We start from the raw sequence: 26,787 nt of genomic DNA, 5'->3' as shown, positions 1-26,787 counted from the left end.
GACGGTGACGGCCTCAGGGGAAAGTCCTACCGTCTAGATTGAACGTAAACGCACCAAAATAAATTCACATCATCCAGTAAAATAAAATTAAATGCCTTATAAATGTTATTAATTTAATGATGAGCTTGTAGTAATAAAATAATAATAATTAAAACTTCATCTCCAGCGCATTACTTTAAATTGACTTAAAAACGTTTGCGCTCCATCCATCCATCAGTCCAATCAATTATCAATTTATTCATCTTATATAAAAAAAAATATATATATGGGGGATTTTATTTTTGGAAGGTAAATATGTTTCATTTAGTTTATCCAGCTTTATTTTAATCATCATTTATTAATCATTTTGAATTTAAACGATAACATAAATCATAATTTAAACTGCAGTGATATTAATTAATATCCTTAAAATAACTTGGATAAAACCAAACAAACAAAAATAAAATAGAAAAAGGGAATTCCACGCGTAAAACGCTTTGGAATCTCAAACATCTCTTCCTCACCTGGATGTCCTCCATGCCGTGGAGACCGTGCAGCAGCGCGTCTCCCATGCCGGGCTCCAGCCCGTGGTGCGCGGCGTGCAGCAGCACGTCAGGCCGCCGGACGCCACCGTAGTCCCGCCGTGCGTCCAGCCCGGACAGCTGCTGCAACGAGGCCCGCGGCTGCGCCAGCAGAGCGGAGCCGTCCATCCGGTCCCCGGTGACGTCTTGTCCCCGTTGCCTCGCCCCCCACGCGCCCTGCTGGCTCTGGTGCAGGGAGTTCAGCGAGTAGGGGTCGCTGACGTGGGAGTACGGGTCCTGGCTCTGGTAGTGAGCGAGCGGCTGTACGGCGGCGGAAAGTACGGAGGCTGGAAGTCCGAGGAGGGCGCGTGAGACAGCGGCGGCGCGCTGGAGTACGGTCCCGCGTGCGATACCGCGCCCAGCTGGGACAGGCGCGAGCTGTGGCTCGAAACGCCGTCATGTCGGTCCTGGAGGGGGGGTGCAGAGGAGGGGGACACGTAAAAACTCTCATAGGATTAGAACCACGTGAACAAAATGAAACCACATGGAGGCCTCGACGCATTTAACTGCGCCGGAACGTTTTAAAACGAGCACCGGAGGAACATTCGGTCGTTTCGTCTGAAATGACTTCACGCCTCTCAGCAGAAATCCCCCCCCATCCCGCCCGCATTGAGCATCTGCTCCGAAACGCAACGCGAGGGACGCGAACTCACCGCGGCGGAGTAGGAATGAACCAACATCTGCAAAGCCTCCTCCGGCGCGCGCGCGCGTCACGAGCGTGTTCACCGTAACAGCGGGACGGGAAGCACCTGGCCGGGTCGAGATATAAGCCAAACTCGTTCCAGGTAAATGTGTGCACGCAGTACGCACGCAGGGGGGGGCCTGCAGGTCTCACGTCTCCATCCGCGGATCCTTCCTCCGCCCGGAGCTGCAACCGCTCTAAGTGTGAACACGGAGCGAACCGGCTCTCCACCCCCGGTGCACGGTGTAATTGTTATTCATGACTGAGACTTACAGGAATATTAATGCGCGCGCGTACGCGTGCGCGAGGCGAGGGGGGGGGGGGACGGGGACTGGCGACATACGGAGCGTGAAGCCTCTCGCGCAACCGGGAGTGAGTGACGTTTAAAATTCCGTGGAGAGCCGGAACGGCGCGCGAACAGCAGGAGACGGAGAGAGGAGTCTCTCTGACGCAAAATAAAATAAATCCATAATCCGGGGGGGGCTCTGGCGGAGGAAGATGGCGCCTTCGAAGACATTCGCATGCACGAATTCTTTCTGCGCAAACAGACTAACGGTAAAACACGCACAATTGAAGTTAGTGAATAAAGCAGGGTCAGACACGTGCATTGCGCAAACACAGGATACTTTACGCGTCCTCCGTGAAGATGCAACTCACCTTTACGCACGGACACCTCCTTTTAAGTGATTCCAACGAAACCCTTCCAACACACACAGTCTTTAAAAAAAAAAAAAAAAAAGTAGCTCATGATGTCTTTTAACAGTCGACTAAAACGCTCCATGCACGCCAGGAGAGCGCACGCGGGGGGGGGGGGGGGGGGGGGGGGCTCGTCAAAAGAAGCGATTACACTTTACATTGTCGGCCTAACGCCCCCGCCCCCCCCCCTCCCTCGCGCCGTGGGAGAGATGCCATGTGCGGCGTGGAGACGAGGGGCCTCGCCGGACGCCCTTTCTTCACGCGCTTTGTGCTCGAGCCCATTCAGCGCGCGCCGCCGGTGCCGCTTTGCGCCCACGCGTGCGCCGGTATTCCTCCCTCTCGCCTCGCCCCACTCCACTGAAAATGATTGTCCTGGATGAAAGCCAGATGATGAAACATGAGCCTCATCTGACCTGCAGCTCCGCTCCGCTGTCGAACATCGGAAACGTGTTCATTTGTTTTTCGACCATTTTAAGAGGCTCTAAATTCTATTTTATTTTTTAATTTTGCTTCAACTATTTTTATATAATATTTCTATTTTTCTATTTTCAAATATAGCGATTATTCCATCCTTTTTGGATTTATTTGTAGTATTTACATATATGACGATTCTAGAAATGCAACAAAATAAAATATAAATAAATGCAAATTCTATTTTATTGAACCCCTTGACTCCATTATCAAAACACAAAACGACTGCAGAGGTAAAAAAAAAAATAGCGCAATTTGTTTCTTAAGGAAAAATTGTGATGGGAGATACAACCTCCAGTTGATATGAGCATCCCATCATAGAGTAACAGGCCCCCGACCTCCAGAGGACCCCCCCTCCACACTCACACTCACGCACACACACACACACACACACACACACTTCTCTTAACGATTAAAAACTTCATTATAGCCTTAAAAGTTTGTCTAATAAGTCTTTCTTTAACGCGCACAGACGTGGACGGAAACGTTACCTCATAAATATCTTCATACTTCACATTCTCAACTAGTTTCCACAGCATGGTCGCTTCTCCGGCGTCGGTAAACCGAATGCAACCAAGTGAGGAAGGGATACTTCATCTCTCTCTCTCCCTCTCTCTCTCTCTCCTTCCCTCCCTCCCTCTCTCTCCCTCTCTCCGCCCTCCCTAAAAGCAGACGGGCTTTGTGAATGGTGATAAGAAGAAGCTGCGTGGCTGATTCACGCATGATCATGAGCAACAAACAAACAAATTATAATAATCAATGTTTCATTTATTACGCATCTGCGTGATTTTTTTTAAATAAAAATGAAATCCGGTCTCGCTTTTATTCCAGTTCATATTTTTAAGCTTCTTTAATGCTAAATAGTGTCTTGGTCCACCGTCCAATCACATCAGACAACAATGTAAACAAGATCCGGACATAATCCTGATATAAGTCACAGTATAGAATCATATTAACAGTATATTAATATAAACTTCTAATCTAAGTTATTGATTCCTGTGGTAACTGGTGGAAAGTATTGTCTGATAAATCTTCCATCAAAGTTCATTCAGTTTAAAATCATCCGGAGGACCAGAGCGTATAATTCAGATTATATTTCATGTTCGTGTCATCTATCTGCACACTGCCACCACGCACAACAGAACTCACTGAATTCACTAGTTTATATTTATTCTATGCTTTCAGTCATTTTACGGATCTATCTTAAAGCTTCTTGATTTATCTCACATTCTTATATATTAAATAAAATCATAATAAAATATTTCACGGTTGATGTTGGAAAAGTCTGATCAGCTGTATATTTTCTCCTTCTCTTGGAAAAAATAGGTCAAAATCATTAAAGTTGCTGAAAATAACTATTAAAAGATGTCATCAATCATGTAATCGACTTCAGACTTTTTTTTCCCCCAATCGTGTGCGCACTGCGCCCCCTAGTGTCCGAAGACTACACATGCACAAACCTCGAAAAAATGCCTGTGAATCTGATTATTTGAATTTCTGGCTGGACAGGAAGGACATCTCGAAGCTTTGCAGTCGAGTTCTCAAGTATTTGTTTGTATATTAAATGCTTTTATTGTCAGTGTGATCATTATTCTGATCTCTAGAAAACAGCACAAAGACATGAATCTAAAGCAGAGCCACACATGAAAGTGGCCTGAATCTAATTTGTAAAACATTTTGCTGTTCACTTTATGACTGGAAGAGGTCCACAAAGCCAAGATGCACATGTTTAACTTCAAATAAAAGCTTTCATGTTGTGTCTCTACTCCTGCTTGTGTGTCCGTTCCTTCAATGTTTCATGAAAAGGAGAAAAAAAACAAGGAATTTTCACCAAAAATCCAAGTCATGAATGTTTAAGGACCATGGCTGTTGTCGTGTTCTCTGAAGCGACCCGCTGCCAAATATTCACCCGTATTCTGTCTCAAACACACACACACACACACACACACACACACACAAATGGCAGGACATATGACTGTCAGCAACGACAGATGTCCTGACAGTCTGGACGTCTTGAGGCGATGGTTGTGGTCGTCCTGCGGGGCTTTGACACGCGATTTATCAGCATACATTACACACATGTCAAAGTAACAGGCCTCTCTCTCTCTATCTGCGCTCAGCTTCTTTTTTTTGTTTGTTTCCAACCGCCGCTTCAAAAACAGCCTCATTCTATTTTTTGCTGGCGTTTCAATTGGGAGACGCCGATAATATTTGGATTCCACCTTATTTTTCAGCCTTTGCAAACGCTTTTAGTCGCAGTTAAAGGCACGCTGCATCCCACATATGACGAGTGCCGCCTGACAAGAGAAGAAAACAACGCAGGGACACTGTAAAGTATTTAAAAATGAAGCATTCATTATTTCAGCCTGGGTTCAGTTACTTGATTTTAATTCAGCAAAGTGAGCTGCTGTGTATTTCTGCAGTATTCATGACATTTTATTCAAGTAGATGGGATTGGAAAATAGGCGAAGTATAGATTAATTCATATTTGTCTTGATCACACAGATGATCTATATTATTAACTGATTTATCAACTATTATTGACCACTTTGCTGCAGACAGGTCTGAAACATATGCTTCAAAACCCCACATGCAATATTTTGGATCTCAAGTGAATTTAAACACCACTTTCTTTAATATTTTTAATGCAGAATTTCATTTCTGAACTTGTTCACTGATTGAAGCTGCACTTCCACTGGCGACCACTAGACGGCACTAGAACACCACGGACAAGAGCTGAACGCAGACGGAGGAGAGAGAGAGAGAGAGAGTACAGGATTGGATTATAAAAACTGTTAACTGTCTTAAGCCTGTACATTTGAGTTTTTAAACATATATATAATATAAAATGTTCAATTATTCAATATTACGCTGCATGATTAAATGAAGCATGACCTCCACATCCACTCCCCGCTCAGCATCCAACACGTGGAAGCATCAGAGGATGCAGGACCAAACAGGGAGCGTCCTGGATGTCCATGCGTGTTTGTGCACGATGAGTAAATGACTTCATCAGAACTGCTCGTGTTCCATGGGACTGATGCGGATCAGGACAGGAGGGGATGAGGTTTGAGCACAGAAGCCATGGAGGAAGAGGAGGAGGAGGGTTGTAGCTTCAGAGGAGGAAGGCTCGGAGAGACGGGGCTTAGAAGTCAGCAGAGTTTTGCTATTCATGGCTTTCGGGCTCAGTCAGCGGGAGTTTCCCTCTGAGACCAAAGACGCTTTAATTCCCTTCCACACAAATGGCAGAATTCTCTGCGTGCAGTTCTGGATTGAATAAACATGTTTGGTGTGTTTGCATATAGAAACGCGTGAACTGCATTGACATTTATTCCTGGTGCAACAAACACGACGCACCGAGGACCGGAAGGGGAAACGGTGAATTACGCATCACGCACAAACCCGTTTCCTCTCCAGACACTCAAACGATGAACCCATTTCGTTTTCCTGCTGCTTCTTTCCGATTATTCCCTCTGGAGTTCTGGACGTCATAGGGTCGATACCCGAACCTGCAGCTGGGTTTGGATCTATACGATCATCCCCGTCGCCTCGTAATTCTGCTTCAAAAAATGTCTCAAGTCATGAGGACAAAGCCTAAAATGTCTTATTTTTTAAAGTTTCTCAGACTTTTTTTATTTTTATCATCACTATGCAGTTTCGCAGGTTGCACAGTCCCATAAGGTTCTGGGTTTGAATCCGGACCCGGAACCCCTCTGTGAGACGTTTTGGCTGCTTCATGAGGATGTTTGCAGAGAAGTTCTGAACCCAAAGCGATGCCTCAAAATCATCTGTGGCTGAGAAGATGCAGCAAATAAAGTTCAGTCCTGTGACGACCTGGTGACTCGTCCTGTTTGTAACCCAACTTTAACAGATGATGGTGACGCCAAAATACTTTTTTTTTTTATTGTGCAATAATGCCTGGTCTCTAATACCACTATTATTTCCCCACCCGAGGCTGAACTCCCGCGGATTCTGGGTGAATGCATCCTGTCTGATGATGTATTGTCGTGTTATGTGTGAGCTCTTTTTTTTTTTTTTTTTAATTGAATGGAATCTTAAAGCTCAAAACAGACGCTACACAGAGACGCCAACAGGCAGCGGCTCCTCGCTGCGTTTTAGAATCACATTGTTATTATGAAATATATAAATAAGGAGAGAAACCTGACAGAAGTCAAACAAACTGAAGACAAACACACACCCTGGCTCCTACAAAGGACGCGTTTGAACTTTTCTGTAGGCAGAGCCTTGTTTCAGCAACATGAAAGAGGGAACTCTGACTCTTTAATAATCATTCTAACACCGAACTCGTATAATTCAGCCACACTGCTTCTCTTAACTCTGTTCTGTGTGTTTAAACATAGTGTGTGTGTGTGTGTGTGTGTGTGTGTGCATGTTAAAGCCACAGCAAATAGTATAGAACACATATCAACCGTCTTTATTGATCACCAGCATTTAACATCCATGTAGCTGAAAGCCTGCAAGAAAAAGTAATTTAAATATTTATATATATCTTTACAAATGTTCACGAAGGAGCCAGAGAGCTTGAGTCGAGATTTAGGGGAGTGTACAAAGATAGACATGCACAGGGAAGAGCAACACGCACGCACGCACGCACACACACACACACACACACACACACGCACGCGCGCACACACACACGCACAGTTCAGCATTCTCTCATCCAGGAACAATCTCTTCTCCCGTGATGATAAAATAAAGTAAAGGTGAGTCAGATTGGTCGGTCATGTGACGTCACAGGGGGTGGGATTTGACATGATGTGTGTGTGCGTGTGTGTGTGTGTGTGTGCGTGTCGTCACTAAACACACCTGCCTGAACTGCAACGTCAGCATGGCCAAGTTTACTTCCGGTTTCAGAATAAATAAACCAAAAAAAAAGTATTGGATGAGTTACAGCAATCTCCATGGTGAAGCTCCTCCACGTCAAGACACACACACACACACACACACACACACACACACACACACACACACACACACTCCCCTAAATGCAGTGGGAGTCGGGGGGGCTACTCAGTCTTTTCCGTCTTCCCGTCTTTGCTCTGGGGCTCGCCGCTTTTCCGGAGCTGCGTCTTCTCCGAGCTGTTGTTGATTTGCTGTTCGGTCGCTCCGCCCGCTTTGCCGCCGGAGTTCTTGTCCAGGTAGTTGAGCATCTCGCTCAGGACCGTCTGGAAGGTGCTGAGGGCGGCGCAGACCGCCGGCGTGCCAAACCCGTGAGTGATCAGACTGTCGGATAGAAAGAAACGAGCGTGAGAACCGTGGAACAGTTCCTTGTCCTCTCCCAGCGTCATGGCATGTAGTCAGGCTAGCCCCCCCCCCCCCCCCCCCTCTGGTGCTTACCTGAAGTGTGTGAGGTGTCTCTGGATGTCCATGTCCAGGATGGGGGTCGGTCTGGAGGAGCCCAGAGGAGAACGGTCTTGGCTCAGTAAATCCTGGAACTCCTTACAGATTTGCCTGACAGACAAAAAGAAGGGTTGGGGAGGGACGAGGGTTTAACCATCTGTCTGCAGCTCAGCCAGAGCTGCTCCAGTTTTCTTTCTGACACACACACACACACACACACACACAGACAGCGGCACATTCACAATGTGATACGAAATCCTTCGTTGGATGATTTTATATGGAAAATCTTATTCGGCGCTCAAATTTGATCTTTAAAATTCGAGCACGAGAGGGAATGTTTTCCCATTGTTGTTGAATTTTGGTTTCTTATATGAAATCTTTCTTGTTAACCAGACCCCAATAACCAACCTCTTTTCTTCTGCTCTTTATACAAGTATGTGTTTTTTGACTTTGTCTGACTCTTTGAAAGATTACACGAAAAACTCCTTGATGTATTTTCAGGAAACTTGGAAGGAGGGTTGGGCAGATTGGGGGGGGAACAATCCGGCACATTTTGACGTGGATCCAGAGAGAGAGGTGTGGATACAGGAATCTTTTATATTCTTCTTAGACATTTGGAATATGGCCTTTTTTTTAGAGCCAACTTTGTACAGATGAGCGTAAGACTGGCTGAAAGGGTGAGACGTGTGTGGTGGGAAAAAAATCAAAGGTTGAATTTGTTCCAAATAAAGTGACGGTGGATGGAAAGCAATGGAATCCCAAATTCTAGCATACAGAACACTTTACGCGGGTCCTATTTGAACGCCTGCGTGTTTACGTCCTCACTTTGTGGCCAGAACCATTTTCTTGCGTGCGCTGGTTTCTTTGGGCTCGCTGTGCTGCCTTGCCAAATGTTCCCCGACCGCCTTACTGGGAAACTCTGTCTCGCAGGTGTAGCCGAAGTCCCTCGCCAGGTGGAGGGCCTCACCTGAGGATGGAAATCGGATGAGACTTTGCGCTAAAACTGGAATATTTGGGCCGTTTTTCCGGAGAGGACTTCCGGCCTTACCTTCCACCAGGGAGGTGAGCAGCGTGACGTTGGCAGCTTTCCTCCGTCCTGCCGGCAGGTTGAGGCCCAGACGGTCTAATTTCTCCCGGAGACACCGGCCTCCGTTCTTAGACTTTGCTCTAACGGAGGAGCAAAATAGCATGGCTTGATTAATGTAAGGCAAGAAAAGGCTGATCATCCACCGATCACATGACCGCTTCTCAAACACTGAACAGTGTCTTAATGAGTGCGGGAGGAACAAAAGCTCCTCTTTGATTTGACAAAGCAGTAAAATCAAAGAGTGGAAAATTAAAACACGTCAACTCATTTATATGTTACGTTTTTATACATAGATACGGAAGCACGTCCCCTGGAGTTTATTTTGTCATTTCTTTCCAAAACCCAAAGTGAAAAGTTCTATTTTGAAAAGAAACAAACAGAAAAAGTCCTTCATCTTTTTAAGGTTTTTAAACTCTTTTGGGATATTTGGATTAAACGTGATTCCTGTCATTCGGTGTGCGAACAGTTTTCCAGTCGTGATCAACTTCCGTACATTCAAATGACACGACGACGCGCGAGGACAGATTCTCCGTGATGGATTCTTTACCCCCAGACGATGCTTCTCATTTTTCCAACATGCCTCTGCTTTGCTGATGCCTCATCATGTAGGATCAGCCATATTCTTTCCTCTCTTCCCTTTCTCTCTGCCTCATCAATAATACAGTGTTGGCAACTCTTTGCTTCCTCTGTTTCCTCTGATCCTGGCATGCTTTGGCCCCGGACTCGACTCCCTCTGGCTCCCTGGGCACGGCGGCGCGTGCAGCCCCGGCCCCTGGTTCGCCTACATCAGTCTTTGCGGATGCTGCTCTATATCTTCCGTTTCATCCGAGGGCGACTCAGACTCAGGCATCTCTCGCCACGATACGAGCCAGATTTATGCCGTGGAAACAATATTTTCTCTTTATCTCCCTGGCCTCTTTACCTCAGTCACGACTTGCTGCAGGATATTGCTTCCAGGATTGAGGAAGTAAAAGTCTGAGGACGTACACCTGCCGATCTTAAATCGGTATAACCTGCAGAATTCATTTATGAGGAACACTTTTATTTTAATAAAATGTGAAGTCCTCTGCAGCGGCATGATGAAATGATTCTGCATGGAGCTGCGATGCCATTGAGATTCCTTACTTGATCGGACTTCCAATCTACAGATCTCTCTCGGAAACACATTTAGATCCATTACAGAAGCATGCTGGGTACTGACCTACGCAGTATGCCCCCCAATAAGGAGGCGTTGAGGCACTCTGGCGGGGACAGTCTTCTTTTCACCTCGGCGATGGTGACTTTGTACTTGGAGGTGGAGCTGAGCAGGGACAGTCGACCCGGTACCGAACAGAACAAGTCTGTGGGATTCACTACGCACGTTCCTCCTGCACGACAGAGACACAAGATGCTTCACAAAGAGGTTCGGCACGGAGCGGCACAGCGGTTAGCATTAGCTGAGTCATTGTTGCATGCATGCTCCTGCACAGTGGAGTGAGTTTAGAGCACGACTCTGCAACTCCAAGTCTGGAAGAGGAATAAATATAATGCTGCTGCAAAATGCACTGGTCAAACTAAAGAGGCATTTCCGTTTGATCTTTTCTATCTTTAAAAAAATGATTTATTGGCTTCATATTTTGTCACCATGAAAATGTATCCTGTGTTTCAACTGAAATGAGCAAATCTAGCTGCTCTAATGCTGAATTTCATCAGATTTAGGCGTCTGTTTTTAATTTATGCTTCTCTGCATAACATGAGGATTTAAAAATCTATGGTGGAAAGATGATTGAATAGAATTTTTTTTTTTTTTTACATACTTTGACCATCTGCGAAGATGTTAGCTTGGATATTTTAGGAAAAATGTGCTCTTTATTTTGTAAACCTGAATATATCCGACCCTTGATTTACACGAGGGCTCTCTGGATAGAAGTTATTTAAATAAGGAAGCCTTATTCTATATTCATGTGATAAATAAAGCATTACACCAACAAAGCTTTTCCACTTCCACTAACTTCCAAATCATTAATCAGATAATTTTACAATGCATTTTACATCTTTGCATTGTCACAGTTTATTTTTGCTCTAAATTCTGTTCAATATTAACCTGTATATAGTTTTTTAGCCGGCTTTCGTATATATTTATGTTCCTGTTGCACAGTATTTGTCTGCGTGTGATGAAATTACAAGAGAAGGAAACAAGACCTTGACTTTCACCACCGTCCAGCCCGACTCTCGCTCCTGAACGCATGAATAAATGATAGTGGTTGTGATGAAGATTCCTTCCCATTATTAATTGCATTGGAAATCAGTGTTGCCCAGCCCTTCTGGAATATATCGACTGTTCTGAGGCCTGTTATTATTAATCTAACGTCCCATGCTGAAACGCGAGGCTTCTGTCTGATGTCCTGTATTATTCATCTGCCTCATTATCAAATCTACCAGCACGGGTGCGACTCTTCGTTATTCATCCATGCATGGGTGGAATGAAGGAACGGAAGCCCGTTTAGGCCTGAAAAGAAACAACGCGTTTGGCCACCAGCTAATCCAAACACCTCTCACCTGCAGCCCCTGTGACGTCATAAAGTTTTTGGAACACGTGTGCATGAATGACGTCCAGGTTGGTGCGTGTCTGTCAGGATTCGCGCGCTCTGAAAAGGGGGCGCGCGTGTGAAAGCCGCGCGGGTTCACATCATATTAATTCCCCTAAAAATGTTTTGATTCAAAGTAGTTTGTATTTTTACGTTGCCAAGGGCAATCGAAAAGAGCTATTGCCGGTAGTGCAAGTCGGTGGAGCGCGCCCGGGCCCAGAGGCTATAGCGGTATTTAAGCATCGGAGAGTAGCCTCGGGCGGGCGGCGCGAGCGGCGGGCGGGATCACACGCGGAATCAAGCGCTCCCTTTTACGCGTTTGCCACGAAAATTAAAGAAAAAGGAGACACGGGCCAGATGTCATTCTGCTCATATTTTAACAACAGTGTTTTTATAGCTCCAAAAAAAAAAAAAAAAGAGCGCGCCGATGTCTTGACAGGAGAGAGAAAGAGAGGCGCGTGCGGTGGATGAAGCGGCGGGGGCGAGCGCGCATGCACAGAGGGTGATTAAAAACACAGAAGACTCCTCCTAAGTAGGATCCGCGTTTCTCCAGTGATTTCCTTTTGAAAAAAGGGTCACGTGAATATTCATGGCGCCAAAAGCCGCAGTCAGAAAGAACAACATTAATATGATCCCGGCTGAATCCCCCCCCCCCCCCCCGCACCCTCATTAGCATATCAAAGCGTCCGCCCGAGGCGAGAGAAGCTATCGATACGGGGAGCGGGAGGTAAAGCAAAGATTATTGGTTGTGATGGTTGCAGCGGCTGAGCTCAGGGCCAAATACGGCGCAGCGTTAACCCAAAGTGATGGCGGAGGGATCCCCGCGTCAATACGAGAGAAAAGCCCCAACACCTAGGAAAAAGCAGACCCGAGACCAGCCTTCATTTCTGCATGGAAAACTTAAAAAAATAAAATAATTAAATCCCGCATCAGGCTTTGATGGGCCAAACCCGGACTCGGGAGGAGACTGGCTGCTGCAGGCAGGACGAGTCCCCATGCACCGATGCCCGGCCTTTAAACAGGATCCACTGATTAAACACAGGAGGCGCATGCAAAGGTTCAGGTTCAGCACAGCCCCTCACTTTAATAAAATAGACGCGAAATTAAAGTTAAATTTCATCTGCAAAGAAGAAATGGCAATGAGATAGATAGATATATTTACTATATTTTCGTTAAATTATCTTGTAAAATGGTTTAAAAATAATTGTTAATTTGGACTATTCCTTTAGATGTTTCCTCTTTTTTTTAATTTTAATGCAGGAGGGAGAGACAAATCGGTTTGTTTTAATGAATATTATTATATTCCAATATTTATTTCATGAAAACAAGCCGTCATTCCAAAACGACTTCATATAAAAGGAGGCGTTTAACTATATTTAGTGTGACAAAGTGCAGTTAAATAAATCAAGTATACTTATCAATGACTTTGTTGACATTTTGATTCGGTCTATAAATAAAGAAACAACAACAGGAAATGTTTAGTGTGAGAGGTGAAAAAAAAAAAAAAAAAACAATAAAAGCGTGCGTGTGAGTGACAGTCCATCTCAGCGTGGAAACGCGGAGCGCCGTGTCTGCGCGCGTGTTCACCGCGTGAGCGTTTAAATAGGCGAGGAGCGGCGTAACGCGCTGACAGCCGACAAGAGCAGACTGTTCCGCCTGTTTGTCTGCCTGCCCGCTGTCGCGTCGCGTCGCGCCGTGAGTGTCCGCGGCCTCCGGTAAGACAACAGAGTCGACGGGAACCTCACCTCTCCGGATGACGCCCCCCTGGCCGTTCAGCACCAGCCCGCACTGCGCCTCCACGGAGCCCTGCGGAGAGACACGCTCATTATAGGACGCGGTTTACCCAGCAGCCGGAAAGAATGGCGTTCATTTCATTTTACGCGCGAGTTGTGGTGTCATCCATCCATCCATCTATCTATCCATGGCTGTTGAAACAGTGAGCTCCTTCCTGTAGGCTCCTTATTCTAGCGTAAAGACAACAACACAATAATAAAATATCACGCAGCCGTGCGTGGAAGCTTCTCTGTTAGCTTAGCATCTTTCTATGGGCTCTGAGTGGAAGTGAGCGCACAGATTGAAATGCAGCTCAGGGTCCGAACGGACCGCTTGAGAGGCTCCGGGCTGTCGGGGAGGACAGCGCGCCTCGTCCGCGCAGCAGCCTCCAACCTGTTGGGAGCATCTGCAGCGAGGAACCAGCAGCCCACGACGCACAGGCCCATAACCTGTACATGGAAACCTGTTACAGCCGCCATTTTACTCCAGATCACACCCAATCAACAATGTCATCAAGAAAGGAAAACACGCGCTTTATTTTAATACAGAAATCTTAATCCCCCCCCCTCCCGAGCCTGGAGGCCCGGCCCACGCAGAACCCCCGTGATTAAAATAAACCTGAAAGGAGGAGGTTGTTGCAGCTCTTTTTTCTTTTTACCAGCTCCTGCTCTGTTTCTTTTCTTCTGATGCGAAGCTAAAGTGATTATAAAATCAATATACAAAACGCAGAAGTGTTGCATGAATCAGCTTAGCGGCGGGGGGAAAGGTGTGGCAGCTGCCTTTGTTCAGCATGAAAATCTCTTTAACGCGCTCAAAGATGCGACCGGGGCTGCACGGGGCCGGCCCGGCCGGGCGCATCTGTTCGGTTCACGCGCGTCCGCCTCGCGCCAGCTCAGGTTCACGAGCCGCGCCTTTCTTTTACGCATAAAGGGTCAAACCTGCGCTCTTTTCATGTGCGCGCATGCTTTAGATAAAGATATAGGGTTAGTGCCAAAATGGTGGCAAAATAAATATGTCTGGATATGAAAAAATATAAAAATAAAATAAAGCATATTTATATGCTAATTTAAACAATATAAATTGTGAAATGTAGCACATAAATCGCATATTAACGTTAATTATGCTTCTGTTATTTTCATTTAATTATTTAAAACTAAAATTTACATTTTGAAGCTGATGTTGCTTTGAAATAAAGAAAACCTATTTACAATTGCAAAATATAGGAAAATGTATAATTTCCAAATTTTATTTTATTTATGTTTCCGTTTACCAGTAAATTAATAAAAATTAATAATATAAAATTATTTTGTTAGTAGCCCATTTCGTACGTCGGTGCATAAAAGCGACACATCATTGAGCTGAGTTAACGTGCCTGAAATTATGTGTCCGCTCTCTAAAAAATAGTGTTTAACTCGAGCCGAGTTTTAACCGGCTCAGATGTCGCTGCATAAGCAACAAAGCTGATTGACGTTAAGTCGGTAATTGGATAAACTACGGTGCTTTATGGCGCAGGAGCCGGCCATTGTGCCCCGAACCCCGATCCGTTAATCCGCCCTTAACCGGAGAATAGAGCAACCAGCGGCTTTTCTCTGCCTCTGCAGACACACGCACGCACACACGCACACATCTCGACCATTTCTTTACATCGAAAAGAATTATGTAAAATATGGGGTCACGTGTGATTGTGGAAAAAAAAACAAAAAAAACATAAAGGATGGATTTCATAATAAAGGCCTGAATAGACTGCCAGTCAATTAACCTTTAGAAACCGGCGCGCCGCCTGCACTTGACATTTACTGGTTGTACAGTCACGTTTCTGCTGCCAACAAGATTCTCTCCAATATGACTAACTTTAAAGTATATAGGCCATGAGGGCGGCTGGGATGACCCGCGGGGTCAAATGTAACGGAGCCCCGCCCGTGTCGTCCCAGACATGCAGACATCTGCTGCCTTTCTGCTCAATATTTTTTGGGGGAATTGTTCTGTTACTGGTACAATAGATGGAGAAAGAGGGGGGTGGGGGTGGGGGGGGGGTCAGCGACGGACCAGAATGATGGGCCAGTGGGGCAGGAACATATAAAGCAGTGTTAATAAACCAGACATGAGGAGGCACCGCCGGTACCTGCAGGTCGTCTGACGCAGGCGCGGAGAGACCCAGGCCGGCGCCGGGTATCAGCCGCTGGTCCGGGTGGTGCATGCCGACGCCGTAGGCCTGAGAGCCATGTGACGTCATCAGCGAAAGATCATGGCGCCGGTACGCGTCGAGGCACCCGAGCTCCCGCCGCTGCTGCTCGTCCAGGCAGGAGGACTTGAGGGCCGAGCGCGCGTTGTGCAGGTTGATGAAGTCGGCGGGTTCCCCGTGGTGGATCTGCTGGTAATACTGGCCCGAGTGCAGCGAGTTCAGCCCGTAGGCCTCCGGCGCCACGGCCGGGTGGGAGTGCTGGAACTCGTAGTGGAAGGACTGGTGGTGGAGCGGCGTGTACTGGTGGTTGGCCGAGAAGTAGGGCGAGGCGAACTCCGTGGCGGCCGCCGCCGGGTAGGTGAGCGGGGAGGAGGAGGAGTAGGCCACCGAAGAGTTGGCCACGGACTCCAGGCAGCCGAGCTGCATGAGCCGGTAGCTGTTTGATCCGTCGTGACGTATCTGCGAGATAATAAAGAGACGGGGGGGGGGGGGGGCGTGAGAGCCGCGTTGTCATTTAGCATCAGCCGCGGCGTCTCCTCTCTCTGCCTCCCCAAAAACACGAAACACAAACTCACGCACGCACTCAAAGCGTTTTCCTCCCACACTTTTAACGCACCTGAAGGAGATGTCATTTCCACGAGCCCGGGAGGGGAACCAACGCACGGCAGCTGAGCCATCGGTATCTCTTCCCCCCCCCCCCCCCCCCCCTCCCTTTTGGCGTGCCTGTCATTCTCCTCGCAGCGTTCTAAGAGGCGTGCTGTTATATATTATTATTATTATTATTATTATTATTATTATTATTATTACCGAGCTGCAGCTGATGCTGTCCTGCAGCGCGTCTCGCTCATTCTGGATGGGAGGTAAGCAGAGAGAGACACGGCGGAGTGTTCCGCCCTAAAATGTTCTAATCACACCGTTACCGGCTCGTTTGTTTCCACACATGAATAAAATAAAAAAAAGCCCAGATTTCCGGACTCATTTCTCCCCGCATGCATATTTAGCCTCTATATTCTATTACGCGACCCAGTCCGGTTACACTGCGTCCCAAAATGCGCCCTCATAACCCGCTTTAAAGCAAAACTATTGATTCCTCTATACACGCCGACTGTAATTTGACGAATTAAAAGGGCGCACAAGTAAATAAATTCGGTTACCTCTGCGTCGTGGACAAGTCCGGGGAAGGTCGATGACATTGTGCTTTTCTCCAAAGTAACCCGTTTTTTTTTCCTCCGCTCTCTGGACACGATCAAATTAGAAATAAAAAAAAATCTGTTAAAATCCTCAAAAGAAAGCGAGAGAAATGGAAAAGTCCCCTCTTGCGCGCTCTGGGTAGCGGCAGAAAGCTGTCGGAGCGTCTCCCCTCTGCACGGACGGGGCTGGCGCACGGATTTTGTACTTGCAGGGTATTTCTCGGCTGATGTCGTAGGTCCCTTGGTAATATAGAAGTTTTGAAAATTAAGCATCAGCACTGAGGAATGGGAGGACAATAGACGGAGCAGCAGCATCCCAGGAGACAAGGAATAAATATTGTATCTTCGCCTTTAATAAGGAACCGACGGCTTCTTTCAACATTTTCAGCGCTTTTCGTGGACATTTTTTTTCCTTTTTTGACCCGTTTGTATTTCCTCGGCTTCGTTCCGCTCGCGTTATTTTTTATTATTATTATTTTAGATTTTTTTCGTTCAGCCGTTTTACAGACATGCACGGATTTTCGACGGACATGTAAGTTTTTGGCTTTGGAATATAAAGATGATTATAGACGGAATGGAATTAAAAGTGGATTTTCTTTAGAACGAATTTCTTTCGAACGGAATTTCTTACAGAAACGAGGTTTTTGTCGATGATTTCTGCACGAATTAAGATGCATTTTCATTGTTTATGTGTGTGTTCAAAATTTAAAAAAAGATGAAACAAATATTTCGACCAGATTTCCGGTGGATATTTAATTAAATGTAATGGAAACGTGTATGAATTAAAATAGCTTTATTAGAAATAGATAAGCCCATTAAATGTCATCACTTTAATGTTAGTTTTTACCTACAATTACACTGTTTCTTCTTTATTGATTGATTTTATTTTTAGCTATTTTTGCTCGTTCAATGAAAACAGCTTTTGAAGAACGTATATTTTATTTATTTTTATGGCGGTGTTTTTACGAGCGATGCCTTTTGTTAGGATATATTTTCTCTTTTCAATTCGATCATTTATGTTACGAATGAAGGGTATGGTGCTTTATTATTATTATTATTATTTTTGATATTTAATTTTTTTTTTCCTGTTTTAAATATTATGATGAACATTATTCTTATTTAAAATGGCAGATCAAAATTGGGACTATTTTTTTTCCGGTCAGTCGGTCAGCCTCCTGACCTCTCTCCCTCTCCCTTTCTCTCTCTCCCTCCTCTCTCTCTTCCTCTCTTCTTTCCACCTTTCTCCCCGTGCTGTAACTCACCTGAGCGCGCGCCCTCGGGGTGGTCCTGCCCGGCTCAACTATAAGCTGTTGTGTTGATGCAGAGGAAGAAATGACAGAGGAAGGATTTTTGTTTATTTTCATTCGAGGGCAGAACAAAATTAATTTAATGAAGTAAAGGATGAATTTGACCTTTAATGGGATGGCGCTGACGCAGCATGCAGCAGTAACAGGTGAACGGGGCTGCACGCAGAGAGTGTCTCCTGTCTCGCCTATAATACACTAGAATGAGCAAACAGCAGAGCTTGCTGCTGCCTTGCCCTTAGGCCACCCGGCAAGCAACAGGAATACAAAACGTAATAGCACGAACCCAAAGCTCGTGGTCACAGCCTGGAGAGGAGCAAAGGGAAATAAAGGAGAGGGGAGGAGAGGAAACTGGAGGAGGGGAGAGGAGAGTCTGTCAGATTAGCTGCTGGAAAAAAAAACAGAGAGAGAGAGAGAGTGTGTGTGAAGGAGGGAGGGAGGGAGAGAGAGAGAGCACTAAAACCTATAAGCCCGAGTACGTTTTGTTTATGATGTTTTTTTTCCGGCTCAGCTGCAACCAAAGCGACCCGCTGATATTATTACGCGCAGACTGAGACAATGACGCGGTGACGTCAGGATCGACTCTGCACTTTAATTAAGCAACTATATTTCCCCTCCCATCTGTTCCTGCATGCGACTGCCCTAATGGGCGCTTATAATAATAATAATAGTAAGAATAATAATAACAACAAAAACAATAATAACAATAATAGTTTTTTATTTATTTAAACAGCCCCCCCCCCCCGCACTCGTTTTAATATTCTAAAACATCTTCATCTCCCCCTCGATTCAAAATATTGTAGCCTTAGACTTGCATCCTCCTCCTAATAAACAGCAGCGGTCCGTTCGGACACGCGCGCGGTGCCGTAAAAAGCTTCCTTTAAAAAGTTCTCAAGGCCTTTTATATTTTAATTAACCGTTACCGATTGTTTTTGCCTCGGGGCGCGACGTGAAGCCTCTGCGCGACGAGCCCGCGGTGAAGGCCGGTTGTGGCCCGCATTAGAAGACGAAAGAGAGGAGGACGGGGTGGGGAGTGGAGGTAGAGAAAGAGGAGGAGGAGGTGTTAATGGCAAGGCCACCGGGCAAAGAGAGATGGAGGGATGAAGAGGCATCTTCGGTGTCATCTGAATTTATTCTAAAGAGAATTAAACAATCAACAACTGTTGTCATTTTCTTATGTGACCGTTTTTACTATAATGGATGCAAGGAGAAGTAAAACCAGTTCAATAAGGACCCATAGTTCCGTTTCACTCACTTCATGCACTTTTTTTGGCTCTTTTGATGAAAAATAATAAGAAAATAAAGGACTTAAGGGTTTACCTAAAAACTTCAGCCCAATGTAGTAAAAAAAAAAAAAAACAGTATATTTAAACATGAGTCAGAAGCGCCCGATGTGACGTGTTAACTGTCGCCCCATTGGGTTAAATGGTTGATAAACTCAGCAGTCATTAATGCTGAATGTCCTTTTCACGTTTTGCATGTTTCATGCCAACAGGATAATTTATCCTTAAATGACATTACAGGGCAAAGCGTGTGTTTATTTTAAATTAATACCCAATCATGCGCAGTCTAGAGTGACCCCCCCCCCCCCCCACACACACACACACAAACTCTGAAATCCGTCTGCCTCCAGTCTGTTGGCTTTGTTTACGAGTCAGTCCCGGTCAGACACCGACCTCATATGGCCACGCGCGTCCGTTAACGCGGTGCTGCGCGCGGCGGGGGACGCGCACCTTTCCAGGCCAAATAACGACATAATGAAGGCAAAGCGAAACAAACGGCCCCCATGCAGAAAGATGTTTGTCCTCCATCAACAGCCAAAGTAATTAAAGAAACTGCTGTCTGACCTACATTCACGGGATGCGTCTGCAGGAAGCACAGGTTAATATGCTAATATGGATCTGCTAATTGTGGGGATTTACTTGTCGGTTTGAGGAGGGGAGGGGGCCGGGGCGTCGCTGTCTTGTTTAAGGCTTCAAGATTTGCAGCAAATTAATCCCCCCCCCCACTCCCCCCTCCCCTCCCTCCTTGCAGTGCGTGAGGAGAGCAGAGCAGAGGAGGCAGGAAACAGGTGGTCGCCTTTAAGAGACAGAGTCCAAGATAATCCAGACTCAAACATCAGAAATAAGAATTACTGCCCTTTCTCCTTCATAATTCATGTTCCATTCCAGGGATTAAAACGTAGATCAGGCCCAAATACATCCCATAATACATCTGATATTTGTCTTTATACGTTTCGGCCACTTCAAGGACCCCTAATCCCGACAGGAAATAGTTTGTTAATGATAGAAGAAAAGCCCTGGAATAATGGCGATCCCATGCAGCCAGCGGGTATCGCGGCGGCTTCGCGTGGTCAGTGAGCGCGTTAATAGTTATTCCCGGTCGCTGTAATTACTCCTGAAAGTCAGTTCAGAAGTTCAGTTCAGGGCAGACGCGCGTCAGCTGCTGAAGAAAAGGCCAATCTGCTGCCAACGGACAGTCCATGCTGCATGGATAATCCATAAACCTGGAACGACTAGACCCAACAACGCCACGGCGTGTTATGGATCACATTCAAAAACAACCACTTGGCCTATTTTCTGTAGATTTGGACGAAGAAAGTCTCCATTTATTTTTATTCTGAAATGTAGGAGGACCAGGAAACGGCTGCGCGTCGTCTGTTCGGGGGCTTCGATCAATGGATGGTTTTCTAGGGTGAATAATCAACAATATTTTAAACAGACGATTACAGCCATAATTGATCTGTAAAACTTAACTTCAGCAGCTGTCGGGATCAGTCAGCGTGGTGCGTTTGTGTGCGTGTGCGTGCGTATCCGTGCGCGTCGATCGATGTTCATTAACTGCTCTTTTCAAGAGTTTCTGAGCTGCTGCTCGAGATCACACGAAAGCTAAAAGTCTTCTGACTATTTCCCATCCAGCGTTCTGTTTTGTTTTGTTTCTGCACAGATCGAGCACACATCCTCATCATCTCCCGTTTTCCTTCTCCTCTTCCTCACTGTTTTCCATCCAGCAGCAACTTGAGATGGAAAAGAAAAAAAAAACACTTTTGTAATTCATAAAACAATAATCCAGCTCATTTGGTTCTGTTGCGTTAAATACAAAACTCCTGTCTCTTTCTTCTGCATGGTGCGTTCAATGTCAACCGTCAAGTGATTTCTTTTTAACCCGTTGCCTTTATTCTCACTCTAATTTCAATTGCAGGTTGTTGCTGGCAGAACATAGCAGAACGTTTGCACTGGAATCAGGCTGTATAGGCCCCACAAGTTAAAACAAACAAACAATGTCTCCTTTTAGACAGGGTGTTTGACTGTACTTGTACTGTAGTACAACTTATTGTTTAGACTGTATTTGTATTTTTCTACCAGTCTATCTAATAAATATATTCATTATCATCATCATCATCCATCATCGTGACCCCGGGACCAGGGCTTTAAAGTCCTGCATTAACAAAGTTTTAAATTAGGGGTTGATATGATTATTAAAACTCATATAAATGTTAATGTTTAATGCAAAAAAAGAAAGAAAATAAAAACATGCAATTTATTTCTTTGTTGCCATTAAAGAAAAAAGGTGGAAGGAAAATGAAAGAAATGTGTTCATGCAAAGTAAATATTTGTAAGTGTGCAAACTTGTTCTGTGTGATGCTAACTTTACATGCTACATGCGCGTCCCCCTATGAACCGGGCATGGAGGGAAGCAGCTGAGGATGAAGCTGCTTTCTGAAGCGCCACAGTGCCCCCCCCCTGAATACAAACTCACCAACAGCCTCTGATGGTCCAGTGGCAACTTTTCTTGAGGTTTCCTTTGCTGTTATTGTCCCGGCCAGCAGAGGGCGCTGCTTCGGCTGCACCGCCTGAGGGGAGATTAACCTGCACGTTTCTGAGAAAAGCACGGGGGAACACACACACACACACACACTGGCTGTACATGCATGCGAGGGGAGGGGGGCGACACAGGTTCGATGACTTTGATCGTGTAATTCCTGTGTAATCTCTGTAATCTTGTAAAGCAGAGCCGTTTGAATGTATGCTCTATGTGTCTGTTAGACGTCGTGCATAATCTACACCGGATTAGAGATGAAATAGAGGCCGAGACGAGTGCTAAAAGGAAATCTTTAAGAATGAAACAATCTGGCCGGTCGCCCTTACAGCTTCTCCATCCAGATACGGTCAGGCCGGAGTCTCCTGCTCTCCGGAGCCGAGGAGTTGTGGAGGCCCGAGTTGGACAATCCCAGTTTGAGGACTTTGTCCAGTAAAAGCTGCATTTCCAGTGTGTGAGTTTGAGTGAATTCCCATAGCCGCATGTTTAAACTGACCTTGAATAAAGCAGGTCAAAAGGTCAGCTGGAAATGTTCTTTCTGTGTTTCTAATGGAACGAGTGCCAAATAAAATAAACTGTGAGAACTTAATTTATGCGTCAATCCTGTTTCTGTCGATGCTGAATCCGATTCATCCGCATACAAAACCTACAAATTCCACATTGATCTTCTTTTGATGGGGGAAATGCATCTTTTCTGAGTTCAAATTGGGCCACAAAACTGAAACGCTAACTTCTACGTGGCTCGTTGCTCCTGGTGTGGATCAACACGGAACGTTTGTTACTCAGAGTGAAAGAATCCCTAAAATCTATTTACATATATCTCTTAGAAACTCCACAGAGACTGTGAGCAACATCCAACAAAGTTCCAATAGTTCAAGCCTTTACCATCAGACAACAGGAATGGATCAATGCGAAGCTTGCAGCTAGCAGAAGGTTAGCACAGATAGAAATAATAAAAACATTACATATATTTATTTAAAAAAAAAAAAAAATCAAAAGTGCCTCCTTTATTCACCATGACCAAGGATTTCCATTTTGTCTCTCACAGGCCACCATTAGCCATATTGATCCCCCCCCCCCTCCCCTCTGTCAAACAGTATCACAGCGCTGTCTTTTGAGCCTCTAATGCTTTTGTTCATCCTCAAACACAACAGCAGCGGCTCAGGAACAGATGAAACGGCGCCCGAATCGAGCAGTGAGGACTCAGAGAGGCGCCGCGGAAAGTTGAAAGCAGAGTTGGTCAATTATAACAGACTCCTCCAGCTTTGAGCCTTCGGTCGGCTGTAAAAGCTCTTGTGCTGTTTCCTTAAGTCATCCGGGAAGAAAAAAAAAAAATCCTGTTTACTGTGTAACAACCAGCGTAAATGTCAACCGCAGCGTTCACCTGAGATCAGAGACGTGCTGCTTTATGGCGTGACAAACAACCGCATTTACACACAAACACACCGCAGGAAACACGCCACAACAACACAGAGGGAAGCTTATAGGTGTGTGTGAGTGTGTGTGTGTGTGAGTGGTTACTTGACTTCTCCTGTATAATTACCAGGGAAGTCTCCTGATGTGGAACCTTTGCTGTTCTCACAATGAACCCATTTACTGCTGCAAACCATCAAACACATGCCAAACACGCACACACACTAACTCAGAAGCGGGTGGTTTGCATACACCAGCACACACACACACACACACAAATATATGCACACACAGGCCTAAAGAAACGTGTGCACACACACACACACACACACACACGAAAACGATTTCAAACGAATGCAGGGAAATAAACAGAGACGAGAGCACACAACCCCTTCACCCCTCTGGGAATTTTACTATTCTGCACTTCTCTGCTTCTCTCATCCCTCTCTCTCTCTCACTCTCTCCCTCCCTCCGTCTCTGCCTCTGCTCCTTTGTCTCCCTGATTATGCAGTCGATCCCAGGGTGCGCTACTCACTGAGATCATCCACCTGTCAATCTGAAACACACACACACACACACACTTTTTCCGCACACATCATTCCACCAGTGATATTGATACAGAGGAAATATTAATGACTTCACTCACCTGCAATACACTGTTGTATCTTGCACTTCCAACACCGGGCCATGCGATTTCATCAAGACGCAGCTCAGGAAACTTCCACTCCAAAAAATAGAAGAAGAAGAAAAAAAAGAAGAAGTGGTGAAATAGCACTGAATGCTTTGTGTCACACAGACGTGTCAGAAAGCGTCACATCAAGTGGGAGGAAATGCAAGATGGCGTGTAATTTTAGCACGGCTTTAACGCATGTCACACTGGGTTGTTGCTTTTTAATGCTCTGGCATATGCATGTGTTTAAATAGAGTTTCAGATGGTGCAATCACAAATGTTACTATGCATGAGTAAATATTACAGTAACATCCTCAGGGATGCAGATGAACCTCTGGCATAAGGTGGACTCATGTTATTGCTGCATTCCTGCATGCAAATGTAAGTTTGTTATAGAATATCTGAAGTGTTGCTTTGTGTGCGAACCCTGGTGCATCGTCTCACACCAGGATCATCAGTCGACATGTTTAACTATCCAGGAAGGCAGAGCGGCACGTTCTTATTCTTAATTCAGAGGCTTTTCTCTCTGCCCCCACTCCCGTATGCACACATTGTTGTTACTGAGGATTTCAAAGCAGAGTTTAAACAATATGGAAAATACGGCCGCGCTGATAGAATACCAGACGAAGCTGCTGTCAATAAACGGTACGGAAACAAGAACTCCAACACTGTCAGCTCGCCCTGCATCTCCAAACATGTTGATTCTGGGAAAACCTTTAAAAACAAACAAACAGGTAAAACAATTTCCTGTTAGTTGTCAGCAGCATGTAAGATTTTATATTTATATATTATATATCATTAGCTCATTTCATTCACACTCTCAGTCACACTCTCTGAAATCCTCTGGCCTTAGCTTTATGTGCTCAAAGGGTAAAAGTTACCATGGAAACGGAGTGGTCTCATGGCTCTGGATGTACACACACACACACACACACACTCTCTCTCTCCTCGTCTCTTCATGCATGGAGCTACAGGTGCCCCCCAAAAGTATCATCCTTCCGGTGTTTGATTGACACGCTCGAGGGGCAGCGGATCACAATTAGTGATGGTGCTAATTTCCCACAATGCCCTGCAGCCACTGGGCACCCACTGCGCCCACAGCCAGGGCATCAATATTCATGAGCCGTGCGATGAATATGCAAATAGAGGAAAGGCAAGTGGCGTCCAGGTGAACCGCTGCAGCGCACCAATCAGAGGCCGCCGTACACTCTCCACACCCAGGAGTGGGAGGCATGGCATCAAAGGCAACTTTCTGATGAAGATGATTTTAATGACTGTGTAAAGTCTTCACCAGAAACTTGGATTCTAAATTATCTTAATATTAAAAAACGATGCGAAAACCTAGCCTCAATTTATTGATTTGAATTTGCTAATCCCAATATTGAACTCCCTCGATGTGATTAAATTGAACTTTTTTACTTACTGCCGAACTTAATGCAAATCGTCAACTTGTAAAATAAACCTCTTCAACCCCAGTTCCCATCTCAGCCTTTTACATCATAAATCTTAAAAATGATTTTATTCCAATTCTAAAGAGCAGCAGGGTCTAAATGTGGTGTCCAGGTGCAGCCAACTCTCCCGTGGCCACGCCCACACTGCATGAAAAAGACACCCACGGGTGTCAGAGAAGCAGCTCACACAGGCCACCATGGAAATCATGACGTGGGTGTGATAAAGTAAAATGCCCAACCTGTCGTTGGTTCAAATCCTCCGGGCTGGAGGCTGCACGTGTCTAAGACTCCGGGGCCCTGCAACAAGCATTTCTCTTGTTATTATACCATTGTATGAAAGTGTTTCCAGTGTTTGGAATGGTTCAAGCATGTCATCACACACCGGGAGCCGCTTCGCCGCAGATCTGGGAGACAAACCAAAGCGGACGGATCAGAGCGGAGATATAATCAAGCCGGAGTTCCAAGGATCAAGCGTTCAGCTCTTTCCGTTCAGCTCTTTCTCGCATCTCCTCTTCCACTACCACCAACCGGACCCATGAGCAGCAGCTCTGCGATGGGGCTCACGTTGAGGCAGTGCTCCAGTGCATAGTTCAGCTAAAGCAGAAGGTTTATTGCTAGGCGCGCGTGTGTGTGTGTGTGTGTGTGTATAGGTGTTATTGAGGAGCATGGCTTTCCCCGGAGAGATCCTCCATTAATTGTGAAGTGAAGGAGCCTGAGGGTGACACAAGGGACCTCCATTAAACACAGACAGGCAACTGACAACCGCTCTCTCTCCCCACTTTCCTTTCCTCACACCCCTCATCATCACCCCCCCCCCCCCCCCCCCCATTTATCCTCTAAAACTCTAATTCGCATTCAAATTTAAACAAGGTTCATCGCCATGAAAGGAGAAAACTAATGTCGGCAAAGCAGAAACAACACACAAAAGAAAATGGTTTTGTTGATTCTGAGAGGCTGCAAACAAGGAACGAATCACCTCAATGCAGCGTGCATGCATAAAATATGTGTGTGTGTGTGTGTGTGTGTGTGTGTGTCTTTGTTGCAAATGTCAAGCAGCAATTACTTGTGTTAAAAAGCTTTTGTTGTGGGGGAATCTTTTTTCTGTCTTTGTCTGATGCCATAAGTTGAGGTTGACTCCGGTTTCTGATTTCCTCTGTCACCTCAGACTTTTACAGCTCAAGATGCTCCAATTAAACATCTCACTACTTAACTGGGTCTTTTGTGCTTCTGTTTGTCTGGCTCCCCACTTCCTCTAAGTGTGCAGATGGTGGAGAAAAACTTTGACTCCTCAGAAGCAAGTTGAAACTTACTAATGGTGCTGGTTCTCCTTGGAGCCTCCCCGTACTATGGGTGCTTCTTGCAGCCGGGCTGCGAGTCCCTTATGAAACTTATTTCCAGAGCAAGGTAATTATTGCAGGCACAACGCCTCAGGACGAGAAGCCGATTCCCTGCAGGATCTGTCTGGACTCCTGGATAAACCCATATTGAGAACATCTTCCACACAGTCGATCTTCAACGCAGGACGTCTGCTTTCACATTCCCAGGTGAAGCGGCAGCTTCT

At 45.6% G+C, this 26,787-nt stretch overlaps 2 protein-coding genes across 2 annotated transcripts; both read right to left on the bottom strand.

Annotated features, from left to right (window-relative positions):
• Positions 1-503: 503 nt before the first annotated feature.
• On the bottom strand, positions 504-2,948 carry LOC137916676 (transcription factor AP-2-beta-like; the record flags this gene model as incomplete). The annotated part of the gene is given in 3 exon segments (XM_068759650.1): positions 504-823; positions 826-967; positions 2,901-2,948. Coding segments are annotated over 3 exon segments (510 nt in total), but the record flags the coding sequence as incomplete, so codon positions are not given.
• Positions 2,949-7,436: 4,488 nt separating this feature from the next.
• Positions 7,437-16,572, bottom strand: LOC137916675 (transcription factor AP-2-delta-like). The gene is made up of 8 exons (XM_068759649.1): positions 16,534-16,572; positions 15,320-15,838; positions 13,170-13,230; positions 10,059-10,224; positions 8,819-8,937; positions 8,596-8,737; positions 7,768-7,881; positions 7,437-7,653 (listed from the first exon to the last, which is right to left on the bottom strand). Exons 1-8 carry the CDS (start codon positions 16,570-16,572, stop codon positions 7,437-7,439), a joined length of 1,377 nt encoding a protein of 458 aa, XP_068615750.1.
• Positions 16,573-26,787: the final 10,215 nt, after the last annotated feature.

Source organism: Brachionichthys hirsutus, unplaced genomic scaffold, assembly GCF_040956055.1.
Source record: "Brachionichthys hirsutus isolate HB-005 unplaced genomic scaffold, CSIRO-AGI_Bhir_v1 contig_399, whole genome shotgun sequence".
Taxonomy (NCBI): domain Eukaryota; kingdom Metazoa; phylum Chordata; class Actinopteri; order Lophiiformes; family Brachionichthyidae; genus Brachionichthys; species Brachionichthys hirsutus.
Note: the sequence above shows the minus strand (reverse complement) of the source record. Positions and strands in the feature narration are given on the sequence as shown.